This window comes from Agrilus planipennis, unplaced genomic scaffold (assembly GCF_000699045.2).
Source record: "Agrilus planipennis isolate EAB-ADULT unplaced genomic scaffold, Apla_2.0 scaffold122, whole genome shotgun sequence".
Lineage (NCBI taxonomy): Eukaryota > Metazoa > Arthropoda > Insecta > Coleoptera > Buprestidae > Agrilus > Agrilus planipennis.
The window spans coordinates 50243-65932 of record NW_020438884.1 but is presented as its reverse complement, the minus strand read 5'-3'; the positions used below and the strand labels follow the sequence as shown (position 1 = coordinate 65932).

At 33.1% G+C, this 15690-nt stretch overlaps 4 protein-coding genes across 5 annotated transcripts; all 4 read left to right on the top strand.

Moving 5' to 3' along the window:
- The first annotated feature begins 900 nt into the window (after positions 1 to 900).
- LOC108736385 lies at positions 901 to 4223 on the top strand. Its single transcript, XM_018468794.2, has 2 exons — positions 901 to 1503; positions 3639 to 4223. Exons 1-2 carry the CDS (start codon positions 993 to 995, stop codon positions 4208 to 4210), a joined length of 1083 nt encoding a protein of 360 aa, XP_018324296.2. The 5' UTR covers positions 901 to 992; the 3' UTR covers positions 4211 to 4223.
- A 3514-nt stretch (positions 4224 to 7737) lies between these two features.
- On the top strand, positions 7738 to 8793 carry LOC108736381 (alpha-crystallin A chain-like). Its single transcript, XM_018468783.2, has one exon. It carries the CDS (start codon positions 7878 to 7880, stop codon positions 8535 to 8537), a length of 660 nt encoding a protein of 219 aa, XP_018324285.1. The 5' UTR covers positions 7738 to 7877; the 3' UTR covers positions 8538 to 8793.
- Positions 8794 to 9098: 305 nt separating this feature from the next.
- On the top strand, positions 9099 to 11825 carry LOC108736382 (heat shock protein Hsp-12.2-like). Of its 2 annotated transcripts, none has more exons than XM_018468784.1 (2): positions 9099 to 10597; positions 11312 to 11825. In XM_018468784.1, exons 1-2 carry the CDS (start codon positions 10409 to 10411, stop codon positions 11645 to 11647), a joined length of 525 nt encoding a protein of 174 aa, XP_018324286.1. In that variant the 5' UTR covers positions 9099 to 10408; the 3' UTR covers positions 11648 to 11825. The 2 variants fall into 2 exon arrangements, with proteins under 2 accessions (XP_018324286.1, XP_018324287.1); XM_018468785.1 differs by having other exon boundaries at positions 9099 to 10605; positions 11320 to 11825.
- Positions 11826 to 13218: 1393 nt separating this feature from the next.
- LOC108736378 (alpha-crystallin B chain-like) lies at positions 13219 to 14192 on the top strand. The gene has a single exon (XM_018468779.1). The coding sequence runs from the start codon at positions 13370 to 13372 to the stop codon at positions 14006 to 14008; it is 639 nt and encodes a 212-aa protein (XP_018324281.1). The 5' UTR covers positions 13219 to 13369; the 3' UTR covers positions 14009 to 14192.
- The last annotated feature ends 1498 nt before the right edge of the window (positions 14193 to 15690 follow it).

The window sequence follows — 15690 nt, the reverse complement described above, 5'->3', positions numbered from 1 at the left end:
ATTAATTTACCTACAAAATTTCCTGTTATTGCTACATACCCAAATGGTTATAACTATCGAGATACCTATATTTTTTTCTTTATTTTATTTATAGGTGTATATCTTTAAATTTATAATCGATTAATGCAAATGTAAATAGGTACAAATATGTAGATTTACAGTATAGGCCCATATTTTATTTTTCACATCAATTTAACCGATTCGTTCATCGGTTGTTGTATTTTATAGTTTAATTTCCGCATGAATTTTTATTTTAATCTTCAATCAAATTTAATTTTACGTAGATACTCCACTTATATATTTTTCTTCATTTTAGTATTTCAGTTTTTTCATGTGTATTAATGGATTAAAAATTATAGTATGTATTTGCAAACTTTTCACAACTTCTTAAACGACAATTGTTTCTTAAACTGTGTAATACACAAAAAAATTGGTAAAGTTATAGTGTAGCGAAATAGTTGTTTAAATAAAAAAACATGTGAAAAGTTTACAAATTGTGTTAGTTTATTTAAACAAATCACTTTACTTATTAGCAACTGAGAAAATGGCACAATGCATTTTTCAAATATGTACTAATACATATTTCTTAAAGGGTAATTTACTAAACATAAGTAGTCTATTAGGTATGTATGTGTTATTGATTATATTTACCTATATAATTATTATTTCAGTAATGTTATTTATACTCAATGCAAAATAAGAAGGGGTACACACATTATGTGCACCTAAATGAATTTTTAAAGTTTCAATACAAAAAAAAAACGACCAAATTTCAACGACTTATTGTAGAACCACCTGGAGTAGTCCAGATTTTGTCTCGAACACTCTGGAAATTCGTATCCAACGTATATAAACGAGCGCGTCCGACCTGCCGCCAGTCATTCGTAAACAGTACTGCGAGCTGCGAAGTTGCCAAAGCGTACACAAAGCGAGTCTTCAAAGCGATTTTTATTAAGTGCAGTTGATTGTTGATACTAAAGAATCCACGAAAAATGTCTCTATTGTTGTGGGATCCATTCAGACCATCTCGCGTCCTGGACCAACAGTTTGGTTTGGGTTTAGATCCTGAAGATCTGTTGGCGCCTTTGGAAAGAAGTCTGTTCAGGTGCCCTGCTGGTTACCTACGGCACTGGAGGACACCATCCGCTGCTAGGGATACCGGGTCAGTGGTAACAGCCGACAAAGATAAGTTCCAAGTAAATTTGGACGTACAGCACTTCAAACCAGAAGAAATTAAGGTAACAGCGTCTGGTAACACCCTGATCATCGAGGGTAAACACGAAGAGAAGCCAGACGAACATGGTTACATCTCCAGGCATTTCGTAAGGAGGTATGTTCTACCAGAAGGGCACGACATGAACCAAGTGCAGTCCAACCTCTCTTCTGATGGAGTTTTGAGCATCACGGCGCCTAGGAAGTCTTCGGACGGCAAGGAAGAGAAAAGCATTCCAATTCAGCAAACTGGACAACCCAGCAAACCCATTGAAAATAAGCAGAAGAAATAAGCAGGTTTATAAGTAATTGTATTTGTTTCAGACTGAATTTTTGATTTGTAACATTTCTCAGGTTTCACCAGTTCTATGTATTTGTTACCTTATTATTATTAGTATTAGGTATTTGTATTGTTCATTATATGTAGGTTGCACAATTAATGTATTTTCGTATTCGTTCCTTTATGTTGTAAGTACAAATAATAAGTAATAAAGTTCGTTTATTAGTAAGATTTTATTTTATTTCAAAATGGAATAAAGTTATTCACGAAAACGCTAGATTGCTGACAGGTTACTGAAAAAAATATTTTAATGCAAAAAAACAAATTATACTAAAGGAGAAGTTGTAGTTAAACAAATATAAAACATTTAAAAGATCACAAATTGATGATTGTAAATCCAACGTATCAAGAAGATTCGTTTAATGGCATTCTATCACAATCTAGTAACGAGTAAAAGTTACGAAGTATAAAATCACTGTGGATATATTTTAAACTTTTTTTTTAACTACAAAAGGGCTATTGGAAATCATATCACAAAATAAATTAATTGTTGCCGTGCCAAAAAAAAAACGTACCTATATAGGTACTGTGTATGCTAATTGACAGTACTATAACAAAGTATAGGCCCAATAGTAGGAAATCATCAAAAAGTTTTATGTAAAATCCATATTCTGTTGCTAATTTGCTACGAATAATGTTGGAACCTAATACTTCGTACATGCACTATTTATTTATTTTATTTTTGTGTCCATAATTATATGGATTTAGGATTAGAAAAATTACTATAAATGTCTTCCGAAGTCAAAGTAGTTAGTTTTAGTGATTTGAGTAGCAGGGACAAACATTTTCAGGAATTTACCGCAAAAATTCTAAAAATCAGCAGATACACCTCATGAAGAACGATAATTGAAGTGACAAAAAAAATTGATACCTGGTATATGTGTTACCGGAAATGTAAGAACTCTAGGAATGATATACAATTCCTAGGAAATACATACAATTCCGACGCTATTTAGGAAATGTATAAAACTTTCGGTAACGGTCTAGATGGGGGGGATCGAAGGAGGAGGTCTCCCCCACCACTGTACCATAAAAGTTCGTGGCGGTGTCACCCCCATAAAAAGTTATAGGGGTTCAAAGTTAATAAATATGCCAATTTTTATACATTTTGGGCATGTAAATATTTATATAGTCATTCTTAAACAATATTCAAAGGTAAAACTAATGAAAAATACATAAAAATATTGAGAAAGTTATATAAAACATTATTTAAATATCTTTATCAATAGGGTAGGTTAGGTTAGGTTAGGTTATCGGGTTTTGTTCAAGTGACCACCCTCTTTCGATCCCCCACCTCCACCCGCTTGAAAATAATTTTTTTATTGAATTTTATTTGAATTATAGTGTATGAAAATTGTCAAAATAATCAACTTTCAACCCCCATAACTTTTTATGGGGGTGAGACCGCCGCAAATTTTTTATGGGGATTTACTCAGGGGTGGGGGCCATCATCTAGACATTTACCAAACATTCTTTCAAAGATTTTTTAATACAATAAATGTGTACATTTCCTAGGAATTGTATAAAATTCCGATATTGTACTAGGAAATGTATAAAAGTAATGCTTTCTGTGAATAAATTGAATAAAACCCGTTAGTAAACTGAGGATGAGAGTTATCTGTGAATACAATAAATCGCCTTATCGGATGGCGTAATACCCTCCCCTCGCTCCGCTATCCCCGCGTACCCATTGCCATCTTGAATGTAATACATTTCCGATTACTATTTAAGAAATGTATACATTTCCTAGGAAATCTGTCTAATATAATTTATTTCACACATTTCCGGGCGATTTTAGGAATTACATACATTTCCTAGGAATAGCATACAATGACGGAGTACACACATTTCCGTTAACATATACACAGACAATCTAATAGGAAAAAGCAAAGTGATAATATCTCATGAATTGTTTACTGCTTTTGATGCGCACGGGTATAGAATCGTCGAGAATTTTCGCGAATTAAATTCCCCGCCAGCCGGCTATCATTAACCCGACTATATAAACGGTCGCAGACGCCCTTCAGCAACAATTGACAACAAGAAAGCGAAAGTCATTCCAACAAGTTTTTTCGTTGTGAATAATTATTGATCAGTGAGTTTTTATTATCCAATATGTCGTTAATGATGTTTGATCCTTTCCGTCCATCTCGCATTATGGACCAGCATTTCGGTCTTGGATTGACTCCGGAGGACCTTTTCGCACCATTAACCCTACCAATTGAGAGAAGCCTAATTAGAAGTCCTGCGGGATACCTGAGACCGTGGCGAACACCATCTTCTGCTTCTGACGCTGGTTCCCTCATCCAATCGGACAAAGATAAATTCCAAGTTAGTCTGGATGTTCAACACTTTAAACCCGAAGAGATCAAAGTGACATCGTCTGGCCATACGATTACCATCGAAGGAAAACACGAAGAGAAACCCGATGAACATGGTTTCATTTCCAGGCACTTTGTAAGGAGATACGTTCTTCCAGACGATCATGACGTCGACCAAGTGCAATCTAGTTTGTCTTCTGATGGTGTCCTGACAATTACAGCACCGCGAAAATCCGAGGGAGGTAAGGACGAGAAACCCATTCCGATTCAACAAACCGGTCAACCAAGTCGACCTATTGAAGCCAAAAAGGAGGAAAAAGAAGAAAAGAAAAAATGAACATGCTGTATATGTTAAAACTATAACTAGGGTTTGTTTTTTTACGAAGTGTTGATAATCCTGCTGCATCTTCATGCATTTACGATTAGTAGTAGGTTAGGTACCTATATATAAATAATGTAATCACTTTTCAAAAAAAATATTGTGCAACACCATTTTCTCCGCTTGTAATTTGAATAATAAATATATGTATGTATATTGTATATTGTCTATGTCTCTATGTAATAATGTACACGCGTATTTTTGTTTTATGTTATATAGGTGGTAGGTATTTGTGTGATACAAATTTTTTGTTTGTTTCCGCATGAAAATCGAAAAATACATATATATGCACTTCTGAAAATTTGTGTTCGTTTTCTTTTTACAAGAAAATTTTAAATTGATTAAATTTGAATATCTAATTCCCCATGCAATTTGCTTTGTGGATCTATTTTGGTAGGTACTGAACATGTTTTACCCATTTTGAAAATGGTCTACCTTCTGTGGTAAAGTACAGGGCTTGTCCAATAAATATTGTGAATAATTTTCCCTACTTCAAAGAGGGGTTTCTGCAGGTAATAAAGATGTTCGTATAGGGAAACTCAGTTTTTGGGCTCGACCCGGTTCAGTTGTATGAAAATCCTGACAAGTTATGGAAAGCTTTGTGAGAGGTCATCATGTAGATACCATTTTAAAAATTTCTGAATGTCATAAAACTACCCACAACGATTAAAAGCAAACAAAGAAGTAACAAACAAGAATTAAAAATAATAATAATAATGTAGTCCCGAAGCTTATTGTATTATAAGAAATCTACACCTTAAATTTCAGTAAATGGAATTAAACAATTAATAATTGATAAAATTAATTACCTACATTTCTCATTTAATTGCTACCAAAATAATTTTTTATTACATGTACATATTTTTCGTTATTCTAAACGGCAAGGTAATCTGTTTAAATTTCAGTCTATTTAAATTGTGTTTATAATTTCCCTATCTTATTAAAACAGTCTTTGATCCAAAACATATTTTTTTTATTGTACGGTTACACACCCGAAGTACCTAGTAATCTAAATCTCGTACACAATACTTTATTTTTAGTTATTTTTGTTTATATTCTCTGATTAGATAGATGATAAAAAGTATTAACGTGTGTAAGTATATTTTTTATTTAAATCCCCTACATAAATGGTTATTATTAGTTTGATCGTAAATATTTAATAACAAATATGGATGACATACACGTGGTGCATTTGCACTAAACATAAATAATAAGAAAAACATGTTTTGTTTGCCAGAAAATGTGAAATTAATTTATTTTTTGGTATGCAGCATAGATAGGTGCCTATTCGTTTCCAGAATATTCTGTTTACACTATCCAGTGATGGATCCGTGGGAGGGGGAAGGGGGCCAGAAAAACTAAAATTCCACATTTACTTACAGATCTTTTGCTAGAATTTATCTTAGAGTGGTATCTACGTATGTCCTGTTTACTGCCTTTATATGTAACTGTAAATTTACGGTTTTCGGATTTTTTCTTTTACTTGTGTTATACCTTCACACGTTTCTGAGAAAAAGACCTGTAAGGGTTTTTTTTTTGAGGTACGGAACCCTAAAAATGGTCACGAAAATAACGATAGTAAATCAAAGAAAGACGTCTATTGGAAGATTATTTCAATTCGAGAAAAAAGCCATAAATTTTTCTAAACTCCCTCTTTTAAAATCCTAGATCCACCTCTGACATTATGTAATCATACCGGATTGCTCATTTACTTGCAGACAATGTAATTCAAATGCTGCATTTATTATAGCAAACCTATACAAATAGCAGACAGTAAACACATAGACTATTAATAGATTTGTTATTTACGGTTTTTTTGCTCTATGTATAAACAGAAATTATTGTTGTTTACAGTTTACGTCTGTTTTCTATGTTGCTTTTAACAGATTATTGACGCGAATGCTACACGAACCGAGCGCATACTTGTATACCAGTTTAGCACGTGTGATTTTTCAATGTCACAGTTTTAGCGGCCAAGGTTGTATTGATTTCCCTTTCATTTTCGACAATTCCCAAGTTGGAAGGTGTGGAAGGTTGGGAAACAAATGAGTTTTCTTTCAATGTATAAGGATTCTTTATTTATATTTGATTGAAATCGAGTTTCACAAGGGTGCGACCGGTGTACTGGGAAATCCTAGTTAGAAGATATAAAAAGTGTCTTGTTTATAATATGAATATTGGAGAAATCTATAGTCCACCAAACGGCTCCTAAGTTTTCACTTTTTGAAATTTTAATTTTGGTACACTCCAAAGAAAATGTGTGAAAACTATGTCAGTAAAAAGTGCCTTGTTGATAATTTTATAAAAATATAAATTATCAGTTACTTATCACTAGAATTTATTGTACATAGGTGCCTACTTACACAGTTAATTAACACCTACCGTTAATGAGTAAATAATTTTTAAGTACCGATTTGAACTTATATTAGTAGGTGCATGTTTAAAAAAAAATGATACCTCTTGGTACCTTTCTATCTATTCTATAATACTTTTGCTAAAAAGGTACACTACCGGTTATAGTATGTACAAAACATGTTTAAGCAGATTTATATGTATTTATCGTTTTATTTTCATTGATAAGTATGACAATTATTATAATTAAATATATAGGTACGTATGAATAGTTTAGCAACAGTCGTGAACATGGTCTAATTTTAAATGTAAATAAAATCTGTTTTTAAATATTAGCTATGTAATCTTAATTTTTTAGTAGTTCCACGGATTTAGTCACTTTATAAAAAAAAAACAGCGGTGTAGTTGGTTGAATAGTAATTTTTAATTGATAGAAATAACATTCAATAGCCAAAAACCGTAAAAGGATATGTAGGTACATATGTACCGAATCCATCGCTGGCCTTGAAATTGTTTATCATCTTCATTTATTTGTGAATCAATTTGTTTTACTGTTTTCTTAATTATCTCGTCACTCACAGTAAAATTGTTACTTACAATTAGGCAATTTTCTTCTATTCTGGGATTCCTTGAACTCGCTATGCTTTTCTTTTACCCATTTTGACGTACATACACATATATATCTCGCTGCTTTAGAGATTAGAGATAAGTTCCCTGTTTTGTTTTAGGTACAGATATCATTAAAAATTGCAAATATTGACTCGTTTTTAAGCGACGTTTAACATAATAATTGCTTATAATTAATTTCTTTAATTTTATCTAGCTTTTCTCAACAATTTAATCTTACTGCCAAACTGCCGTAGACCTCAGCGTTTATTTATGTATTTATAATTATGCATCTATGATGAATCATGAATTAAGGCACTAAATTATAAAAAAAAGGCATTAAACTGCCCCAAAATATGCAATTGATACAAATAATATACTACATATCCTGTTATGTTGCAAGCTACTGCCAAGTGACAGGATCTGATGAATTTATTCCAGAAACGTTACTGTTGTTGTATACGTGCCAGCTGGCTCGCCTGCAAAATCTATAATTACATAAAACGTTCCCTGTTTATAATATACGTATCCCGAAACATAAAATATATAAAGAGTTTAACGCGTATCCTCTAATATTTCTCGAAAAAGTGACCTAAGTATTAAGTGCCTAAACAGTAGTTCCTGTCTTAATATTATCTATCGTTGCATTTACATTATATCAACAACAATGTCATTATACTACTGGGACCCATTTCGATCTTCACGTGTCTATAATCGTGGTTTCGGGCTTGATCCTGATGATCTACTAGCGTTAACCGTTCCCTTTCAAAGAAATCTTTACCTAAATCCGTGGCAAGCTCCAATTCGAGATGTTAGTCCAATCGTATCGGATAAAGACAAGTTTCAAGTGAGTGTTGATGTTCAGCATTTTAAACCTGATGAAATAAGCGTAAAAACTTCCGGAAACACCGTTGTTATCGAAGGAAAACACGAAGAAAAACCAGACGAACACGGTTTTATCTTCAGACACTTTGTGAGGAAATACGATGTTCCAAACGATCATGATTTAAATCAAGTGCAGTCTACGTTATCGTCTGATGGTGTTTTGACCATTACAGCCCCCAAGAAGGCTATCGGCGGCCAGGGAGTGACCTCTATTCCGATTACACAAACTGGACAACCCAGCAAACCCATGGAAAGCAAAAGAGAAGAGGTTAGCCAACCAGCGGTTTATAAAAATGTTGAAAACGTTCCTGAACAAAAGAAACAGGAAGTTGTGCCAAGTCAACCTCCACCAGTTCAAGGAGAAAGAATAATCCCAATTGCACAAGAACCTAATACGCCAGTTGAAATTTCACCGAGTGAGCCACAACAGCAACCACAGTAAGAAGTTAAACCAGATGAAAAAAAATACGTATCGGTAATTTATTGTTATCTAATGTAATACCTATGCATTTTTTTTATGTTTTATTGTCAATTGTCAGCTTCAAATTTGTGCCTTACAATATAATCTGTGATTTAGACATGGGTAAATTGTAATAGTGTAATAGATTTTGTCAAATTTCATAAATGTGAAATACCTAGAAATTTTCTAATAATTCGGAGAATGTTAAATATGATTTAAAATAACAACCACACACTTACATGAATTAAAAACGTAATGTTTTTTCTTGATAAGAATTTTCAGATATGAAATTTTGAACAACTGTGAGTTAGTGTATATGATGATTTCAACTTCAAAAATAAAACTTACTATCTCGTTACGGTTTGCTTTAACGTTTTGAAAACAATATCTAACTATACATATATGTATGTACAATTGAAATGCCTAATACAAAATAAATAGTTGTTTTTTTACTTATATTTTGCATATTGTGTTAATTTAATTCGTCAGATATTTTAATTATATATGAGGTACATATTACATAATAGGGGTGATCATAAAATATGTTCGCAAATAAGGGGTAGGGAAGAGTATTGTTTAGCGTGACGAAATATGACAAGGGGAAGGGGGGTCTATGTAAATGTGACGTTTGCATTTCATCAATTTTATTTTAATGTTTTTCTTAACTTGACAATTCTTAAAATTTTTCATCACGAAAGAAAATCATTGTCATTGCTCTTTTTAATCACATGAAATCATGTATAGGGGGGTCGGATTGGCTTGTTGTGAAGTAGGGGCGTCACTGAAAGTGTGACCAAGGGGGTGGGAAGGGTCTAAAAAGGTGAAATTTTGAGTGACGTATTTTATTAACCACTCCATATATGTAAATAGTTTATACATACATCTCCAAAAATAATAACTTCCTACCTGAACTTACTGAAATAGGCTAAGAGAGTTTCATTACCAATTTTGCACATATTGAACTGTTATGAAAATTAATGAAATTATTCACAGCATCTATTATAAGCTACTGACTTGTATTCCTAAAATAGCAAACTCTACCTATACATATAATATTATTATAGTCAGAGGTCAAAATGTAGGCGTTCCGCGGAATAACTGATCTATCCTATGCTTTGAGTGCTAACGCCTTTAGACAAAACCCGATACTAAGATAAAATTTCAAGTACTACTTTTATACAATGCATAATGTTTTCTTAATTTTATTTAATCAATTTTCACATTTTTAATAACTCAGCTTTAGCAAGAATGAATATAATTCTGATTATTGTGCTATAAACTGCTGTTGCTATAATGGTATTCCATCAATTTAACTGTACGGTGGGCTATGTTATTGTCATCCTTCAAATTTTAACTAACAGTAAACCCTAATTGAAACGTTCGTTTCACAAAAGAAATCCTTCTCGAAAAAAACAAAAGATTTTGATTCTGAAAGAATCTATTATATGAAAAAAGTAGACATTAAAAGAAACTGAATTTTGATGAATATGACTCGAACAATTTCAATGCATTTAAGCCCCTGAGAGAATGAAAATTCAAAAAAATAACTATCCCAGCCCCTAGTAACCATACATATACATGTCTAATACATGACATTGAAAGTTCAAACGACCCAATGCGGGGCCCCACGTTCCTCCACATTTTGATCAATAAGGATTCCAGTAGGCGCACGAATTCTCCGGAATATTCCCGCTAATATATATAAATGCCGGCATCAGCAAGTGGTTCAACACGTTCACTATTAAGAAGTTGTTCAATCCGTTTCGAGTGAGCAGAAGCAATAATTAATTAAAACAACAATAGTGTGTATTTTATATCCAACGTGAAACAAGAAGTACATATTACAAACTAAAATGTCATTAATACCTTGGCATACAACTGCTCCATCAAGAGCTCTAGATCCATATTTTGGCCTCCGTTTGGATGATGATGATCTTTTGGCTCCTTTAACACTGGCACCATGGGAAACACGGGCACCGTGGCACAGAAGATGGCCGCTGCGATCTTATTACAATTGGGAATCTCTGCTACCTACAGATACTGGATCCACCAGTGCCGGTTTTACCATTACCAGCGCCCTGGGCGAGATTTCTACGGCGCCCTCCAACTACAATTCAAACCCATAGGAAAAAAGGGAAAGCATATAATGAAATAACCATTTATTAAAACAAATAATTATTTATTATAAAAAATAACCATTTATTAGAAACAAACTAATAAAATTTTACTTTTCTGGCCTTTCTATCAGCAAGCTCTTTTATAAGGTTATCAAAGTCTATGTTTTCAGCAATTTCGTTTTCAATTGACAAAGTTGCTAAGTTTGTCAATCTAGATTGAGATATTGTTGATCGAAGATAGGTTTTTATCAGCTTCAGCTTTGAAAAACTCCGCTCCCCGCTAGCAACCGTTACAGGTATAGTCAGTAATATTCGCAATGCTATCCATACATTTGGATACAGTTCTTGTAAGTAGCGATCTTTGATGAAATTTAAAACAAAAATAGGTGTAACCACATTTTGATCGGGCAAAAAGGAGATAGACAATGTGTTTTTCTTTGATTGGGGATTCCCTGTAAAATAAACTCCGATCGAACGGATTACGTTCCGTTCAAGTGTTGCCAACATAAAAAAAATCCACTTAATTTAGGGCTTCCGTCCGCTTAATTTTGAGAATGAGGTGGAGGGCGCCTGCGGCGCCCCTTTTGTCCGGCGCCCTGGGCGATCGCCCAACCGCGCCCTACCCTAACACCGCTACTGGGATCCACCATAAAAGAGGACAAAGACAGATTCCAGCTGGACATCGATGTCCAACACTTCAAGCCTGAAGAAATTAAAGTTACATCATCCGGAAACACACTGACCGTTGAAGGTAAACACGAAGAAAAACCTGACGAACACGGATACATTTCGCGTCACTTTGTGAGAAGGTATGCCCTTCCAGAAGATCACGACTTAAGTCAGGTACAATCGCACTTATCATCTGATGGTGTTTTGACCATTATTGCACCAAAGGTACCCGATGATGGTAATGCGGCAAGAAGTATACCAATTCAACATACAGGAAAACCAAAAAGAGCAATCAGTTTCAAGTAATTTTTTCCTGCATTAGTGATATCAATAGGTTGTACTTTTTAATAATCGTAAGCGATTGATTTTCGTTATATTTGATGCATATTTTTCAACAGCGTAATTTGTAAATATTTCTGATGTATTGATTTCTTGTAATTGTTTCGCTTATGAAATAAATATTTTTCAATTATTTGATACTTTAACGCAGTGCTGATGATTTACTAGCAGTCGTTATAAGTTGAAACTAATTTACGTATAAGTATCATATATTTGAACGATTATGTAACTATGAAACGTTTTAATAATAATATAATTATAAGTGAAATAAAAGAAACAATAGCTTTTTGAATGTTTCAAAGAGTTTTAATAAAACTTTTTTAACCATATGAACACCGTATGAATAGGGTAAACATGCCAAAGTTCGACCTCTACCTAGTAGTCAGTTAAATTGCTTGAGAATAAAAGAGCGTAGACATAAATTTTGTGATTTCCCTGTATAAGTATTCAGATGCCCTCCAGCATACATTTAATTAAGTTTTATCTATTTAACGATAAATTTATGAACCACATAAAATGTGACAGTGGTGGATGTTTCCAGGCTGAACTTTGGTAAGTAAATTTGGGTTTTTTGGTACCGTCGGTGATCACAGAAAATAGTGTGTACCTACAAATGTCTAGGTCAAGTTTTATTCAATGCAAAGTTGAATATATGTAGATTAATAACATTTAAATGATGTTATTTCTGATGCAATAATCGCATTGCAACTTCCATAGATTTCTTTTTAAGGGTTAGTCGAGTACTGGAAAAAACAAATACAGGAAAACTAGTACTCAACCTAATTACTGGGCATATGATAAATTTCAACCATATTTGCCTATCCGAAAAAGCTCATATAAGTTTTTCATTCTGTGATACTATTTCGTTTAAACTAAAATTTTTCGATTTGTTATAAATCAGAACGCGTCTTTGTTACTTAATTTCTTTATTAGTATTGTGTATAGTCTACGTCTACCATGGCTCCTTCTAAAAGACCAAAAAGAAAATCAGAGACAAGAAAAAGAATTAAAAAAGGCAAATAGGAAAAGAAATGCGGAAAGCACAAATCGTAAAAAAGTAACGACAAAGAAGAAGCGGGTTTTACGAAATGGCTATAATGAAATAAGGAAAAATGTGGAATGTGCAATGACAATCTCTATAGTGATACGGAAGATGATTAAAAGAAAAATATCGGCTGTGATTTGTATCCCACTTGGTATCATTTAAAATGTACCCAGTTTGTATTTGTATGAATTTTATGTAATTCGAATTATTTTAAAATATTCATCATTTTGTTATTTAAACGACTAGTACAAATTAAAAAAGTACATTCTTTGGGTACCTATACTGTAATTGAGATACCTAAAAAATCGTACAATAGTGATAAAACTTCGTCAGCTTCATTACCAATTAAAAGGCTGACTACAATTACCCTATGTACATATAAACACTGGTATTCTTGTACATGTAACCAGTGCGTGGCTCGATCAATAAGAATTTTAGTGGATAGGCGCAGAATTCTTCTGAACATTATACTTGTTCCCACTGAAACATATAAAAGCCGGCAATCGACAAGCGGTTCATAAGTGCGAAGTCGTTGAAACCGTTCGAATGGGCAAAAATAATAATTTGTTAAAAACGAATAGTAACAAGCGTGTTTGTTAATTTTAAACGTGAGATAAGAATTATTTTCTTACATACAAACTAAAATGTCGTTAATACCTTGGCATACATCTGGTCCATCGAGAGCCCTTTTAGATCCATATTTTGGTCTTCGTTTGAATGAGAAATTTTTGGATCCTGTAACACTACCACCATGGGAAACACGTGCACCATGGCATGAAAGATCGAGGAGACCATCACCATTGATACCTTGGCATACATCTGGTCCATCAAGAGCACTTGATCCATATTTTGGTCTTCGTTTAGGTCATGAAACTTTTCTGGACCCTCTAACAATCGCTCCGTGGGAGAGATCCTACAGCTGGGACACCCCTCCACATACAGATGCTGCGTCCACTATCAAGGAGGACAAAGACAAATTTGAAGTGAATGTTGATGTCCAACACTTCTTGCCTGATGAAATTAAAGTCACATCATCTGGAAACACGCTGACCGTCGAAGGTAAACATGAAGAAAAACCTGATGAACATGGATCAATTTCAAGGCACTTCGTGAGGAAGTATGTTCTCCCAGAAGATCACGATCTAAACCATTTACAGTCGCACATATCCTCAGATGGTGTTTTGACCATTACTGCACCAAAGATACCTGCTGATGGTAATATGCCACGAGCTATACCAGTTCAACACACAGGCAAACCAAAAAAAGCCATCAAGCACAAGTAAAAATGTAGAAAAATTTATTAATCATTTAGTATTACAATTTCTTTTTTTACTTAAAATTTCTTACATTGATGATATCACTTAGAACAGGTTGCAAAGTTAACACAGAATAGATCACTCATAATACATACATTAGAAATATATTCGTTCGCTATGCTTGTAGTTTGTAAGTGATTTCTAAAATTACATACTCACTTTTATATTGTTTATTGAAAACATACAATATGTGGTATTGACTGAAGACATTGCTGCTGCCAAAATAGGGATTATTTTGCTTAAGTATATGTATTGTATTTACTAGCATAGTAATAAAAAATATATTCTGAAGAATGTATTTAACTCAATTTATTTACAAAAATTATTAACAGTTACAGGTCTATGTATACAAATTTTTCTTAGTATTTAAACAATTTTTTAAATGCATCATTTTGTTTTTAATAGGTAAGTGTTTACTCTATTTGGGTAATAAATACTATACAATTTTCCTTAAAATGGTCGTAACGTAAAAACCAAAGACAGTGCAACCTAATGTTACATAGTTTTTTGCCTTAGTCTTGAATTTTTGAGATTGTGGGATGTTTTTACTTCTTTCGGTCCTAGTTCACCATCTTCACTTTTCAGAACTGAGTACATTTTAATTTTTTTCATTTTTATTTATTAGAAGGGTATGATTACTTTTACAGCTTAAATCTATGAAGTCTACTGTTATCTCTATTGACGCTAAAAAGTTGCACCGTTTTTCTAAAATGTCAATGAATTCACTAAACTGCGGAAATTCACTTTCATGTTTAAACAATTCCCACTCAAATCGAGTACTTTGTGTTAAATTTGTGCTAACAACGTAAATAAGTAATAAATTACAGATTGCATTATTTTTGATATATTATCTACGAAATGTAATGAAACGATTCTTTAAAAACTCTAAATTAAAGAGTGCCTTAATATTGCTTTTTATTATATGTTTCATATTTTCGAATCGTTCGCACAAAATGTCCCATTCAGATGAAATTATTAATGACTTAATGGCTTGTGCCGCATCTCCTTTTAAGCAGAAAATTAAATAGTAAAATTTTTAAATTTTACTTAACACATTATTACTAGAAGCAGCGAGCTAAATGCATCCCGAAATTCTATCCAATTTTCAAAATCTCCGCTAAAACAAAACAAAGATACACTAGGCAACTGAATTAAACTGCTATATATACCTAATCCTGGTTGCGTATTCTTGGAATCAACTGCCGACGATGGTTTATTCAAGTCGTGCCTTTCTACAAGAATAGAAGTGCACGCTGTACATTCGTATTATTTTTGCATCAATTTCTTCGTATTCGTTTAAAATAGGTTCTGTATTTGAAAGACATTTTTAACTGCTATGGCCCTATCTAGGGTTGCCACCCGTACTTTATTATAAAGTATTGTACTCTATTTCGACTATGCGTACGTTATACTTTACAAGACACATAAAGTACGCAAAAATACTTTATTTAAGGCCTTAAGTAAACATCATAATTTTGTAAGCGATTATTCGAAATGTAGAGTATTTTTACATCAATAATATTGCACAGAAAAATGACAAGCTATATTTACGGAACAACCTGATTTCCCAAATCTGTTCAAAATAGTGTCACTTTTGCTGTCCGTTCCGGCCACTTCAGCATTTACAGAAAGAGTATTCTCTGTTATGA